Here is a 14,451-nt window from a genome sequence, read left to right on the forward strand (position 1 = left end):
CATGTTTAGTTAATTCAGTTCAGAACGAACAGGAACTGAATCAGACAGTGAATGTGGGAATGAAATAACATGGCAGCTAAAATCTCCTGGTTGAAACAAGATTCTGGGGCAAAAGGCTGTTGAGTGCTTTGCCCGGTTGACTCTACACCCAGACATAATAGAAAACAGACTGATAGTTTTAGAGGGACAGGAAAGGAACGTTCTGGCTGCGTTACAAGGACAAGCATTGTTCGCATAAAGCAACGGTTTGTGGTTACTGTTCTGAAGTTGGAGGCTGGGAAAGTCAGGATGCCAGGCTCAATGGGCAGCCCTGTCTTGTGCCCCTGTGAAGGCCAGAGGATTGTGAGATGATGTGTGTGAGCTGCATACACAAGTTCCTAAAAGCATTATTTGCCTCGGTGAGTTCTGACAAAGTGTCATCCTATACTCGATATTCTGAGTTTCTGTCTGTTTGATGTATCTGGCAAGAAATTTACAGGCTTGATCTCCATCCTCAAAGTGCGTATGCTTTGCACAGAATAAGGATAAATCTGCCTTTTGAGCTCAGAGTTCAGATCATATTTAAGCTGAATGGGTCAAATTTAGCAGGACTCATATCTATCTTGAAGATGGTCTGAGCAGTCATCCTCTCCGGTTCCATGTGTTTGGCAGATTTTTTTTCGTATGAGAGGTGTGTTGAATAATAAACCTTCTGATAAAAGATTAAATGCATCCCAGGCCAGAGCAGGGAGAGCTGAAGAGAGGTTCGTCTCTGTATGAAGGTGAGTCTGAGTTGAGGAGGCTTGTGTTGCCCAAAAGCCTGAGCTGAGCCTCCACATAGAAAGCCTGGTAAGCTGCTGAACGAGTTTGGATGCAGATATACAGCCGAGCCGAAAAAACAGGCACGGGGAAATAAAATATAATAATTATATTTAGTTTACAAAAACATCAAAAGAAATCTTTGTGTGACAATAACTTTGTGCCCATAAAAAGTGAGCCTGAACATAAGTCACTAAAACCCAAACGAACACACAAGGGACATACATATATATATATTTATAATATATTTAAAAAAAAAAAAATCTCAATAGTTACTGGCTTTGTAATTAATTAATCTCAATTGTGTTTTAATCACATAATGAAAATTGTCCCAAAAAGCAACATTTTCTTTATTTAAATGGATTTAATGTGATTATAAATTCAAATAATAGGAAAAGAGAATAGTATAATAAACTCAAGCTCTATTAATGTCTGAATAAAAATAATTTATTTTGAAACAGTAACAATGAAATAGAAAACATCCTGGCCAAAACTGAACACACCCAAAGTTAAAGTGTCATTTCCAATACTGTAACTGACAGCTGCAGCTCCAGTTATTCTCTAATTAAGAATCTACATGTTAGTCATTTTAACTTTGTAAATATTTACATTAAAACTCTTCATTAACAGACATTAAACCCTTTAAACACCAAGCCATTTATTACGGTTTTTACCCACCTGACCTGTCTATTAATGCATGATCACCTCCTGCTCTGACTGCAGCGTGGATCTGCATGAAGCTGAGCTACGTGTGGTCTTTAGGATGGGGGGGGCTTAAAAACTGATGCTAATGGAGAAGAAAAAACTACATTTTCTTTGATTGTTACTCACCAATAGTTGAAAATGCCACCAGGAAAAGATGCTGGATTTGTTGAGGCTCCCTTTGGTCATTAAATCAACCTTCCGAGGGTCTGAAACATCGCTAAATATAACGCTAATGTCGCTAACTTAGTACGGTACGTCTTCCAGGACAACAACCATAAAACGTCCATGTTGGTACTCAAGGTTGTATATTGATACTTCGTACTGTGTGTTGATATTCGTACTGTGTGTTGGTCCTCCTGGTTGTATGTTGATGCTTTGTACTGTGTGTTGATACTTCGTACTGTATGTTGATACTTCGTACTGTGTTGATACTTCGTACTGTATGTTGATACTTTGTACTGTATGTTGGTACTCCTGGTTGTATGTTGATACTTCGTACTGTGTGTTGATACTTTGTACTGTATGTTAGTACTCCTGGTTGTATGTTGATACTTCGTACTGTAAGTTGATACTTCGTACTGTATGTTGATACTTCGTACTGTATGTTGGTACTCCTGACTGTATGTTGATACTTCGTACTGTATGTTGGTACTCCTGACTGTATGTTTGATACTTCGTACTGTATGTTGGTACTCCTGACTGTATGTTGATACTTCGTACTGTATGTTGGTACTCCTGGTTGTATGTTGATACTTTGTACTGTATGTTGATACTTCGTACTGTATGTTGGTACTTCTTACTGTGTGTTGGTACTCCTGACTGTATGTTGGTACTCCTGACTGTATGTTGATACTTCGTACTGTATGTTGATACTTCGTACTGTATGTTGATACTTTGTACTGTATGTTGGTACTCCTGGTTGTATGTTGGTACTTTGTACTGTGTGTTGATACTTCGTACAGTATGTTGGTACTCCTGGCTGTATGTTGGTACTCCTGACTGTATGTTGATACTTCGTACTGTATGTTGGTACTCCTGACTGTATGTTGATACTTCATACTATATGTTGGTACTCCTGGCTGTATGTTGGTACTCCTGACTGTATGTTGATACTTCGTACTGTATGTTGGTACTCCTGACTGTATGTTGATACTTCATACTATATGTTGGTACTCCTGGTTGTATGTTGATACTTCGTACTATATGTTGATACTTCGTACTGTATGTTGGTACTCCTGGCTGTATGTTGGTACTCCTGGCTGTATGTTGGTACTCCTGACTGTATGTTGATACTTCGTACTGTATGTTGGTACTCCTGACTGTATGTTGATACTTCATACTATATGTTGGTACTCCTGGTTGTATGTTGATACTTCGTACTGTATGTTGGTACTCCTGACTGTATGTTGATACTTTGTACTGTATGTTGGTACTCCTGATTGTATGTTGATACTTCGTACTGTATGTTGGTACTTCGTACTGTGTGTTGATACTTCGTACTATATGTTGGTCCTCCTGGTTGTATGTTGATACTTCATACTGTATGTTGGTACTCCTGGTTGTATGTTGATACTTCGTACTATATGTTGGTCCTCCTGGTTGTATGTTGATACTTCGTACTGTATATTGATACTTCATACTGTATGTTGGTACTCCTGGCTGTATGTTGATACTTCGTACTGTGTGTTGGTAGTTTTGGTTGTATGTTGGTACTCCTGGCTGTATGTTGGTACTCCTGGCTGTATGTTGGTACTCCTGGTTGTATGTTGGTACTCCTGGCTGTATGTTGATACTTCGTACTGTATGTTGGTACTCCTGATTGTATGTTGATACTTCGTACTGTATGTTGGTACTTCGTACTGTGTGTTGATACTTCGTACTATATGTTGGTCCTCCTGGTTGTATGTTGATACTTCATACTGTATGTTGGTACTCCTGACTGTATGTTGGTACTCCAGACTGTATGTTGGTACTTCATACTATATGTTGGTACTCCTGGTTGTATGTTGATACATCGTACTGTATGTTGGTACTCCTGGCTGTATGTTGGTCCTCCTGGTTGTATGTTGATACTTCGTACTATATGTTGGTCCTCCTGGTTGTATGTTGATACTTCGTACTGTATATTGATACTTCATACTGTATGTTGGTACTCCTGGCTGTATGTTGGTACTCCTGGCTGTATGTTGATACTTCGTACTGTGTGTTGGTAGTTTTGGTTGTATGTTGGTACTCCTGGCTGTATGTTGAAACTTCGTACTGCATGTTGATACTTCGTACTGTGTGTTGGTACTCCTGGCTGTATGTTGGTACTCCTGGTTGTATGTTGGCTACTCCTGGCTGTATGTTGGTACTCCTGGCTGTATGTTGATACTTCGTACTGTATGTTGATACTTCGTACTGTATGTTGGTACTCCTGGCTGTATGTTGGTACTCCTGGCTGTATGTTGATACTTCGTACTGTATGTTGGTACCCCTGGCTGTATGTTGGTACTCCTGGCTGTATGTTGGTACTCCTGGCTGTATGTTGGCACTCCTGGCTGTATGTTGATACTTCGTACTGTATGTTGGTACTCCTGGCTGTATGTTGATACTTCGTACTGTATGTTGGCACTCCTGGCTGTATGTTGATACTTCGTACTGTATGTTGGCACTCCTGGCTGTATGTTGATACTTCGTACTGTGTGTTGGTCCTCCTGGTTGTATGTTGATACTTCGTACTGTAAGTTGATACTTTGTACTGTATGTTGGTACTCCTGGCTGTATGTTGATACTTCGTACTGTATGTTGATACTTCGTACTGTATGTTGGTACTCCTGGCTGTATGTTGATACTTCGTACTGTATGTTGATACTTCGTACTGTATGTTGGTACTCCTGGTTGTATGTTGGTACTCCTGGCTGTATGTTGGTACTCCAGACTGTATGTTGATACTTCGTACTGTATGTTGATACTTCGTACTGTATGTTGGTACTCCTGGCTGTATGTTGGTACTCCTGACTGTATGTTGATACTTCGTACTGTATGTTGGTACTCCTGACTGTATGTTGATACTTCGTACTGTATGTTGGTACTCCTGGTTGTATGTTGGTACTTTGTACTGTGTGTTGATACTTCGTACTGTATGTTGGTACTCCTGGCAGTATGTTGGTACTCCTGGCTGTATGTTGGTACTCCTGGCTGTATGTTGATACTTCGTACTGTATGTTGGTACTCCTGGCTGTATGTTGGTACTCCTGACTGTATGTTGATACTTCGTACTGTATGTTGGTACTCCTGACTGTATGTTGATACTTCATACTATATGTTGGTACTCCTGGCTGTATGTTGGTACTCCTGACTGTATGTTGATACTTCGTACTGTATGTTGGTACTCCTGACTGTATGTTGATACTTCATACTATATGTTGGTACTCCTGGTTGTATGTTGATACTTCGTACTGTATGTTGGTACTCCTGACTGTATGTTGATACTTTGTACTGTATGTTGGTACTCCTGATTGTATGTTGATACTTCGTACTGTATGTTGGTACTTCGTACTGTGTGTTGATACTTCGTACTATATGTTGGTCCTCCTGGTTGTATGTTGGTACTTCATACTGTATGTTGGTACTCCTGGTTGTATGTTGATACTTCGTACTGTATATTGATACTTCATACTGTATGTTGGTACTCCTGGCTGTATGTTGATACTTCGTACTGTGTGTCGGTAGTTTTGGTTGTATGTTGGTACTCCTGGCTGTATGTTGGTACTCCAGACTGTATGTTGATACTTCGTACTGTATGTTGGTACTCCTGATTGTATGTTGATACTTCGTACTGTATGTTGGTACTTCGTACTGTGTGTTGATACTTCGTACTATATGTTGGTCCTCCTGGTTGTATGTTGATACTTCATACTGTATGTTGGTACTCCTGACTGTATGTTGGTACTCCAGACTGTATGTTGGTACTTCATACTATATGTTGGTACTCCTGGTTGTATGTTGATACATCGTACTGTATGTTGGTACTCCTGGCTGTATGTTGGTACTCCTGGTTGTATGTTGATACTTCGTACTATATGTTGGTCCTCCTGGTTGTATGTTGATACTTCGTACTGTATATTGATACTTCATACTGTATGTTGGTACTCCTGGCTGTATGTTGGTACTCCTGGCTGTATGTTGATACTTCGTACTGTGTGTTGGTAGTTTTGGTTGTATGTTGGTACTCCTGGCTGTATGTTGGTACTCCTGGTTGTATGTTGGCTACTCCTGGCTGTATGTTGGTACTCCTGGCTGTATGTTGATACTTCGTACTGTATGTTGATACTTCGTACTGTATGTTGGTACTCCTGGCTGTATGTTGGTACTCCTGGCTGTATGTTGATACTTCGTACTGTGTGTCGGTAGTTTTGGTTGTATGTTGGTACTCCTGGCTGTATGTTGGTACTCCTGGTTGTATGTTGGCTACTCCTGGCTGTATGTTGGTACTCCTGGCTGTATGTTGATACTTCGTACTGTATGTTGATACTTCGTACTGTATGTTGGTACTCCTGGCTGTATGTTGGTACTCCTGGCTGTATGTTGATACTTCGTACTGTATGTTGGTACCCCTGGCTGTATGTTGGTACTCCTGGCTGTATGTTGGTACTCCTGGCTGTATGTTGGCACTCCTGGCTGTATGTTGATACTTCGTACTGTATGTTGGTACCCCTGGCTGTATGTTGGTACTCCTGGCTGTATGTTGGTACTCCTGGCTGTATGTTGGCACTCCTGGCTGTAAGTTGATACTTTGTACTGTATGTTGGTACTCCTGACTGTATGTTGATACTTCGTACTGTATGTTGGTACTCCTGACTGTATGTTTGATACTTCGTACTGTATGTTGATACTTCGTACTGTATGTTGGTACTCCTGGTTGTATTTTGGTACTCCTGGCTGTATGTTGGTACTCCAGACTGTATTTTGATACTTCGTACTGTATGTTGATACTTCGTGCTGTATGTTGGTACTCCTGGCTGTATGTTGGTACTCCTGGCTGTATGTTGATACTTCGTACTGTATGTTGGTACTCCTGACTGTATGTTGATACTTCGTACTGTATGTTGGTACTCCTGACTGTATGTTTGATACTTCGTACTGTATGTTGATACTTCGTACTGTATGTTGATACTTCGTACTGTATGTTGGTACTCCTGGTTGTATGTTGGTACTTTGTACTGTGTGTTGATACTTCGTACTGTATGTTGGTACTCCTGGCAGTATGTTGGTACTCCTGGCTGTATGTTGGTACTCCTGACTGTATGTTGATACTTCGTACTGTATGTTGGTACTCCTGACTGTATGTTGATACTTCATACTATATGTTGGTACTCCTGGCTGTATGTTGGTACTCCTGACTGTATGTTGATACTTCGTACTGTATGTTGGTACTCCTGACTGTATGTTGATACTTCATACTATATGTTGGTACTCCTGGTTGTATGTTGATACTTCGTACTGTATGTTGGTACTCCTGACTGTATGTTGATACTTTGTACTGTATGTTGGTACTCCTGATTGTATGTTGATACTTCGTACTGTATGTTGGTACTTCGTACTGTGTTGATACTTCGTACTATATGTTGGTCCTCCTGGTTGTATGTTGGTACTTCATACTGTATGTTGGTACTCCTGGTTGTATGTTGATACTTCGTACTGTATATTGATACTTCATACTGTATGTTGGTACTCCTGGCTGTATGTTGATACTTCGTACTGTGTGTCGGTAGTTTTGGTTGTATGTTGGTACTCCTGGCTGTATGTTGGTACTCCTGGCTGTATGTTGGTACTCCTGGTTGTATGTTGGTACTCCTGGCTGTATGTTGGTACTCCAGACTGTATGTTGATACTTCGTACTGTATGTTGGTACTCCTGATTGTATGTTGATACTTCGTACTGTATGTTGGTACTTCGTACTGTGTGTTGATACTTCGTACTATATGTTGGTCCTCCTGGTTGTATGTTGATACTTCATACTGTATGTTGGTACTCCTGACTGTATGTTGGTACTCCAGACTGTATGTTGGTACTTCATACTATATGTTGGTACTCCTGGTTGTATGTTGATACATCGTACTGTATGTTGGTACTCCTGGCTGTATGTTGGTACTCCTGGTTGTATGTTGATACTTCGTACTATATGTTGGTCCTCCTGGTTGTATGTTGATACTTCGTACTGTATATTGATACTTCATACTGTATGTTGGTACTCCTGGCTGTATGTTGATACTTCGTACTGTGTGTTGGTAGTTTTGGTTGTATGTTGGTACTCCTGGCTGTATGTTGATACTTCGTACTGTATGTTGATACTTCGTACTGTATGTTGGTACTCCTGGTTGTATGTTGGCTACTCCTGGCTGTATGTTGGTACTCCTGGCTGTATGTTGATACTTCGTACTGTATGTTGATACTTCGTACTGTATGTTGGTACTCCTGGCTGTATGTTGGTACTCCTGGCTGTATGTTGATACTTCGTACTGTATGTTGGTACCCCTGGCTGTATGTTGGTACTCCTGGCTGTATGTTGGCACTCCTGGCTGTATGTTGATACTTCGTACTGTATGTTGGTACTCCTGGCTGTATGTTGATACTTCGTACTGTATGTTGGCACTCCTGGTTGTATGTTGGTACTCCTGGCTGTATTTTGGCACTCCTGGCTGTATGTTGGTACTCCTGGCTGTATGTTGGTACTCCTGGCTGTATGTTGGTACTCCTGGCTGTATGTTGGTACTCCTGGCTGTATGTTGGTACTCCTGGCTGGAGGACTGTACCATGGTTTCAGGCTGGTCAGTGTCGTTCCGTTCTGTGTCTACAGTGTTTGTTGTGGGTGTGTTCATATTTGCTTTTTCTCTACCACATGAATGTGTGACAGCATGAAACTGCTTTGACATAAAGACATCTGAGTCCACATTCACTGCATTTAACTTGGTCATGTTGTGTCTTCAGGTGCGTCATTGTCCTTCTGAATCCTCGGAAGAACAAACAGCATCACATCTTCAATGCTTCCAGGTAAAACTCAACAATCCAATCACATTCTTTCTGAGATTCATCTGTTTAGAATATCACGATGTTATCATCCATCTGGGGGACGGCAGCAATCTTCCCTCATTAACTGACTTTGTGAATGGTGTTTTTTCAGGAAGGCCATCACCACCTTGGCCTTTTCTCCAGACGGGAAATATGTTGTTACAGGAGAGGTGAGTTCTGATTCCAACTCTGGCTTCAGCTCCACACACAACCATGTTTTAACATACCATTGTCCTCCCTCAGAGTGGTCACATGCCGGCGGTTCGAGTCTGGGAGGTGTCAGACCATCAGCAAGTCTCTGAGCTGCAGGACCATAAATATGGAATTGCCTGCGTGGCCTTTTCTCCCAACGGCAAATACATCGTCAGTGTGGGATACCAGCATGACATGATGGTCAATGTTTGGAGCTGGAAGGTACCAAATCAGGAACTGGGTCCATCAGAACCAGTTTTCCTGTCAATAACCCTTCAAACTCTGCTAGACCCCCTTAGTGCCATCAATTTTATTATCTGCAGCATCTCATGGACAGTAGATTGTCCAGGATATGTGACCCCTCAGCTGATCTACGGAGGTTTTTCCAGCATTTCTATCTGTCCAGGAGGTTTACAATCCAGACGCAACATGTAGTGTTTATTTAGAGACTCTAAATCCACAATGATCCATGATAAAACCATTATTTATCACATCTTCATGAGCAGAAAGTTCTGTTTGGAAAAGCAGAAAAATAATTATCCTCTATGGCTGGAATAAAACCAAGAAGACATTTGGGATGCAGCTGAGGTGGAGGTGCTTTAGTGAGGATAGCAGGTAGATAGCAGCAGGAAGACGTGTGGAAACATGGTAATAGTGTGTGTTGTGTGTTTGTGTCAGACGTGAGGGAATGATGTACAGTTAAGAAAAGGCTTGGTCACTGCTGATCTTTGTCTTTTTTTTTTTTTTTTTTTTAATTCTTGTCTTTGTATGCTTGTGTATATTTGTGTGTATGTATGTATATGTGCATGTGTGTGTAGAGGTATGTGTGTGTATATATGTATATATATATATATATATATATATATATATAAGTTACGAGTGGAGGCAGTGTGTGACTGGGCGTGTTGTGTAATTGTGTTTTGAGAAAAGGTTCTGGCTCGTTTGTTTTCTTCAAGGGATAATTGTGTTGTTGTTTTGTTTATCAGAAAAACGTGGTGGTGGCAGCCAACAAGGTTTCCAGCAAAATAACAGCCGTCTCTTTCTCGGAGGACAGCTCATACTTTGTTACCGCTGGCAACCGACATGTGAAGTTCTGGTATCTGGACCACACCAAGACCTCCAAGGTGGATTCCTCCCAGTGAACATGTTGTGCATCTGGGAGTCTGTCGGTTTCTAACCGATGGTGTCCTCCCGCTGCAGGTCAGCTCCACCGTCCCTCTGCATGGGCGCTCAGGGCTGCTAGGAGAACTCAGGTACAACTTCTTCAGCGACGTGGCGTGTGGACGGGGCCGACAGTCCTCCTCCACCTTCTGCATCACCTCTTCAGGTCTGCTGTGTGAGTTCAACGACCGGAGGGTCCTCGACAAGTGGGTGGAGCTTCGGGTGAGTCAAGGCTGGGTAATATCTTCAAGTTGTTTTCCAGGCAGAACCTCAGACTGGACCAGATAAGATCCAAGGTTCTTGTAAGGTTTCAACCTCGTGAAATGCAGAATGATGACGTCCCCTTAGGTCCACAACCAAAGGAAAAAGAGGAAGAAGAAGCCCGGGACTCCAATATTGGCAGAGCACCAGTATATCTAGACTAGAACCATGTCCACTTGTACCCAACACCGGAGTGTATTTACAATTACAACCCTTTAAAACATATATGAAAGCTTTTGTCTCAATACTTCTAAAAAGAGACTAAATTTCATCACACCTCATCAATTTACTTTAATAATCCAAACACGAAATACTAATCAAGAAAAATACAGGTTACCCACTTCTTCCCCAACCCCCTTCATGCCACTTGGTTAGTGCCAGCCAAACTAGTTCTAGTCCAGGCTCTTGTCAGCAACATTCATGGGCGCACCTCCATGATACTGCTCATCAAACCAAAACATATACAGAAAATAAAACAAATTAATGTATCATCCAGTCAAATAGGATCCATCTTTAGTGAATATATACATCAACAAAAATAATTAAAGAAATAAATGGATTATATATATGTATGTGTGTCATTAAACTGAGCACCTGCTTGGTGACTGATGCCTGCATCTTCCTCACTGTTCTGAATTATGTTATTAAAGACATACATACATTAAAACCAACATTATATTAATGAAAAAGAACTATGTCATAGTTGTAGCTACACTGCTTCCTTTCTGGCTTTCAGCACAACCTGGCCAGAGAGAGCCCCTCTAATAAAACCACCACTGATGCAGAGAGGGACTCCAGTCAGTCTGTACTGAAGAGCCGACTGCATATTACAGTTAGTTTAGCTTTATAAATGTTTCCATCTACACTCTTCATTAACAGACTTTAATATCTGACAGTGAACCAGGACGGGCCGGTCAGTGTGATGGTGCTGCAGAGGTGATCGCTTCCTGCTCTGGCTGCAGTTTGAAGCTGCGACAGAGCTTCTTCTTCTTCTCAGCTTAAGCTGCTCCTGCTCACTGATTAAACTTCACGTTACTCTCCAAAAGTCTCGAGTATCGCTAGAAAAAGTCCCTCGACTTGTTGATCGCCGCTTTTTGATAAATATTCCCTGGACCAGTATGGTATTCACATCAGATCCATTTACTAAATCAGACTCACAGTTCACAGTTCGTCCTCGCTGTCCTGCATGTTTCAGTTCCTACCAACTCCAGCACACTTGATGCAGGTTAACTTACCTGCCTGCCAAGTTCTACAAAAACCTGATAATGAGCCACTGATTTGAGTCAGGTGTGTTAAAGTGGCGTTACCTAGAACCCGTGCAGAGCAGCGGGCCCTGAGGACCAGGATTTAGAAACACTGCAGTATTCACACCGAACAACTGCACTTCTAGCATCTTCATGTTTATTAACGTTCTGTGAGGATGCAGAAACACTGACCTCGCCGCTTCTTCAAATAATAGAGTTTAAAGATCCAAGTCGGCTGTTGTGCCGAGAATCCCTGCTTGGGTTTTTCGTCCAGACTTCCCAGTGGAGCAATGGAACCTGACATTCCTGGGAACATAAGAGATATCGCATCGCTTTCCAGAATACCATACTGTACCAGAATCTGTGGAAAGAAAGCTGTTTTATGTGAAAGTGGCTGGCATGGCCTAGGAGTTGGAGGCTTTGGAGGTTCTTTTTTTTTTATTTATTTTTTTTTAACAAAGTTTTATTCACATTTCAAGCTTTACAATACATACAATCTTTACATATTCTTAATGTAGAAAGCTACATATTGTTTTAGCAAGCAAAACAAACAAAAAATTATAGTAAACAAAATAAATAAACAAACAGAATGTCTCGGCAAGCTGGTATCTCAAATCAGTGTACTGGAAATGTCTTTTTTTTTTTTTTTTCTATCTGCCTATAATTATTGTAGTGAGTACAGAAAAATACAAATAATACCCCCACCCCCCCAACAACAGACTCAAATTCAAATAAATTGTCCCAGGATTCCACCTCTTCTTAAACAAATCAGTGGTAAGGTTTAGGTTTACTGTTATTTTTTATATTGTATAGACCCTCAGAATTCTTTCCTTCCACTGATTATTGTTGGAGGAAGTGGTTTATACCAGGAGGACAGTTATCTTTTTTTTTTTTTGCTACCAAGACAAGAATTTTCAAAAGATATTCTTTATCCTTATTTAAAAAATTAACAGGGAGCACTTCAAAGATAAAAATCAGTGGGTCAAATTCAATGTGGGTGTGTAGTATTTTGGAAAGTTCTCCCCTAATTCCCTCCCAGAATGACTTAAGTTTCAGACAATCCCAAAAAATGTGTGTGATCTCCAATTTGCCCACAATTTCTCCAGCATAAATTTGTTTTAGTTTTGTCAAACTTAGAGATAATAAATGGGGTTTTAAAATATCTAATGTTCACTTTCCAAATAAACTCTTTCCATGTTGGACTGCTAGTCAGTTTGTGCCCATTTTCACATAATTTTTCCCATTTTTGGTCTTCAATCACAACATTCATTTCTAGTTCCCACTTCTCACTTACCTGAAGAGTACTCCCCGATACATTCAGATGTAAGCATTTGTAAAGATTCGACACAACCTTGTCACATTTATCTTCTTTTATGTTCCTTATGAAAAACCTTTCCAAGTCAGTGGCTTGTGTTTGAAGTAGTGACCATTCTTTGTGTGATATCAAATAACTCCTCAACTGCAGAAATCTATAAAAATCAGAAGAAATCAAACCGTATTTCTCCTGAATCTGACTAAAGGATTTTAAATGATCTCCCTCAAACAAGTCATCTATCACCATAAGACCCTTCTTCTCCCAGTCACGAAACCGTGAATCCAATTGACCAGGCAAAAAATCTATAATGTGAGAAATTTTCATAGCCCTGGAGATGGCTTTGGAGGTTCTTAAACGGCAGGTGAAATGAATCTGACTGAAGATGATTAATTAAGCAGAGCCTCCTGAAATATGGGGAGACATGTTTAATGTGTGGAGCGGAGTGGAAGGAATCAATAAAACAGGACATTTTCTGTATTTTTATACTTTGTCTTTAATGTTTTCGTCCTGCTAGTGGGCGGGTCAGAGGTGGAGGCTGATGTTAGACCCGTGCTGTTTACGTTGTTCCCTTTGTGGTGGTGTTTCTTTTGTTTCGCTGTGTTGTTTATAGTTTATTTCTCACAAAATATAACAAAACAAATACTTTAGGGAAAATCTAAATGTATTTTGTTGCAATCTAAAGGGCATCCTAATAAAAGAGTTGCTTGCTAAGATCTGCTGGCAAGAAATGAAACAAATTTAGCAGTTTAAAGAGATTGAAAAACAACCTAGACAAAGTATATGCTTCAGATTTAACTAAAACAGAAGGGGTAAAATATTAATACGTAAGTCACTGCAAATATCTGGCGGCTTCCTAATCTCTTTGTCGGGCTTTCTGTTTCCTGAACTCACCACCCACTTCCTCAGCGGCACCATCCAGTACCAAGTTGGACCTTTTTCTCCAGAACTGCCTTAATTCTCAGTCTTAAAAACTCAACAAGGTGTTGGAAACATTCCTTAGAAGATTTCCTCCATTTTGCTACGAGACATGGTTTTCTCTCCAGGTCTGGATGATGTTTTTGTCCTCTTCTGGTCACTTGAGGTGTCACCCGGAGTGTCCAGTCAGCAGCAGCCTGAAGCGTTGATCCACAGCCGATGGATCCACGCCTGCAGGTTGTTCAGTGTGTCGTCAGACCTGAAAGCTTTTTTTCAAATTTCCAGTAGATCAGAAGTTTCTGCAACAATCAGACCAACCACCATGTCGCGTCCAAAGTCTCTTCAGTCCTCTTTCTAAAGCCTTTCATCTTGGTGAAGTTTCAATTTCCACAACTCTGCTTTAGCATGGTCATGTGACTAAATGCAGCCATGTGATTGGCTGGTTAGATTTGTGTTGATCTGGTGGATGGAGGGTGTTTTTGTTGACTTTTCTCCTGTTTATTTGTTGGTAATCTTTGCTCTGCGTAGACTGAACAGATGAACCAGTTTTCTACCAAACCTCCACTAAAGCCAACTTCTTCTGCTTCCTCCTCTGCTTCCTGTGCAGAGACTCGACTCTGCCTCTGTAAGTCGGGGTCTCGTCTCATCATCTCACACAAACATTTCGTCACAGCTCCATTTTCCATCGCATGGCATGGAACACAAACTCATCACGGCTTTCACATGGCCTTCAGAATGATGTCTGTCAGCACAAAGTCCTGCCTCAGCACGTCCTGGTGTTATGGACACGCCCACTTATCCACTGGG

The 14,451-nt window shown here is 41.0% G+C and overlaps 1 protein-coding gene across 1 annotated transcript in view; it reads left to right on the forward strand.

The window, feature by feature from the left end:
• Nucleotides 1-14,451, forward strand: part of mapkbp1 (mitogen-activated protein kinase binding protein 1) — a 55,811-nt gene that overhangs the window by 17,083 nt on the left and 24,277 nt on the right. Inside the window, exons 3-7 of the mRNA XM_079261670.1 lie at nt 8,476-8,538; nt 8,669-8,726; nt 8,800-8,970; nt 9,735-9,872; nt 9,949-10,131. Coding sequence (XP_079117796.1) covers nt 8,476-8,538; nt 8,669-8,726; nt 8,800-8,970; nt 9,735-9,872; nt 9,949-10,131 — 613 coding nt within the window. The remainder of the gene's footprint in view (nt 1-8,475; nt 8,539-8,668; nt 8,727-8,799; nt 8,971-9,734; nt 9,873-9,948; nt 10,132-14,451) is intronic.

The sequence above is a fragment of the Telmatherina bonti genome, assembly GCF_933228915.1.
Source record: "Telmatherina bonti genome assembly, chromosome: 22".
NCBI classification, from domain to species: Eukaryota; Metazoa; Chordata; class Actinopteri; order Atheriniformes; family Telmatherinidae; genus Telmatherina; species Telmatherina bonti.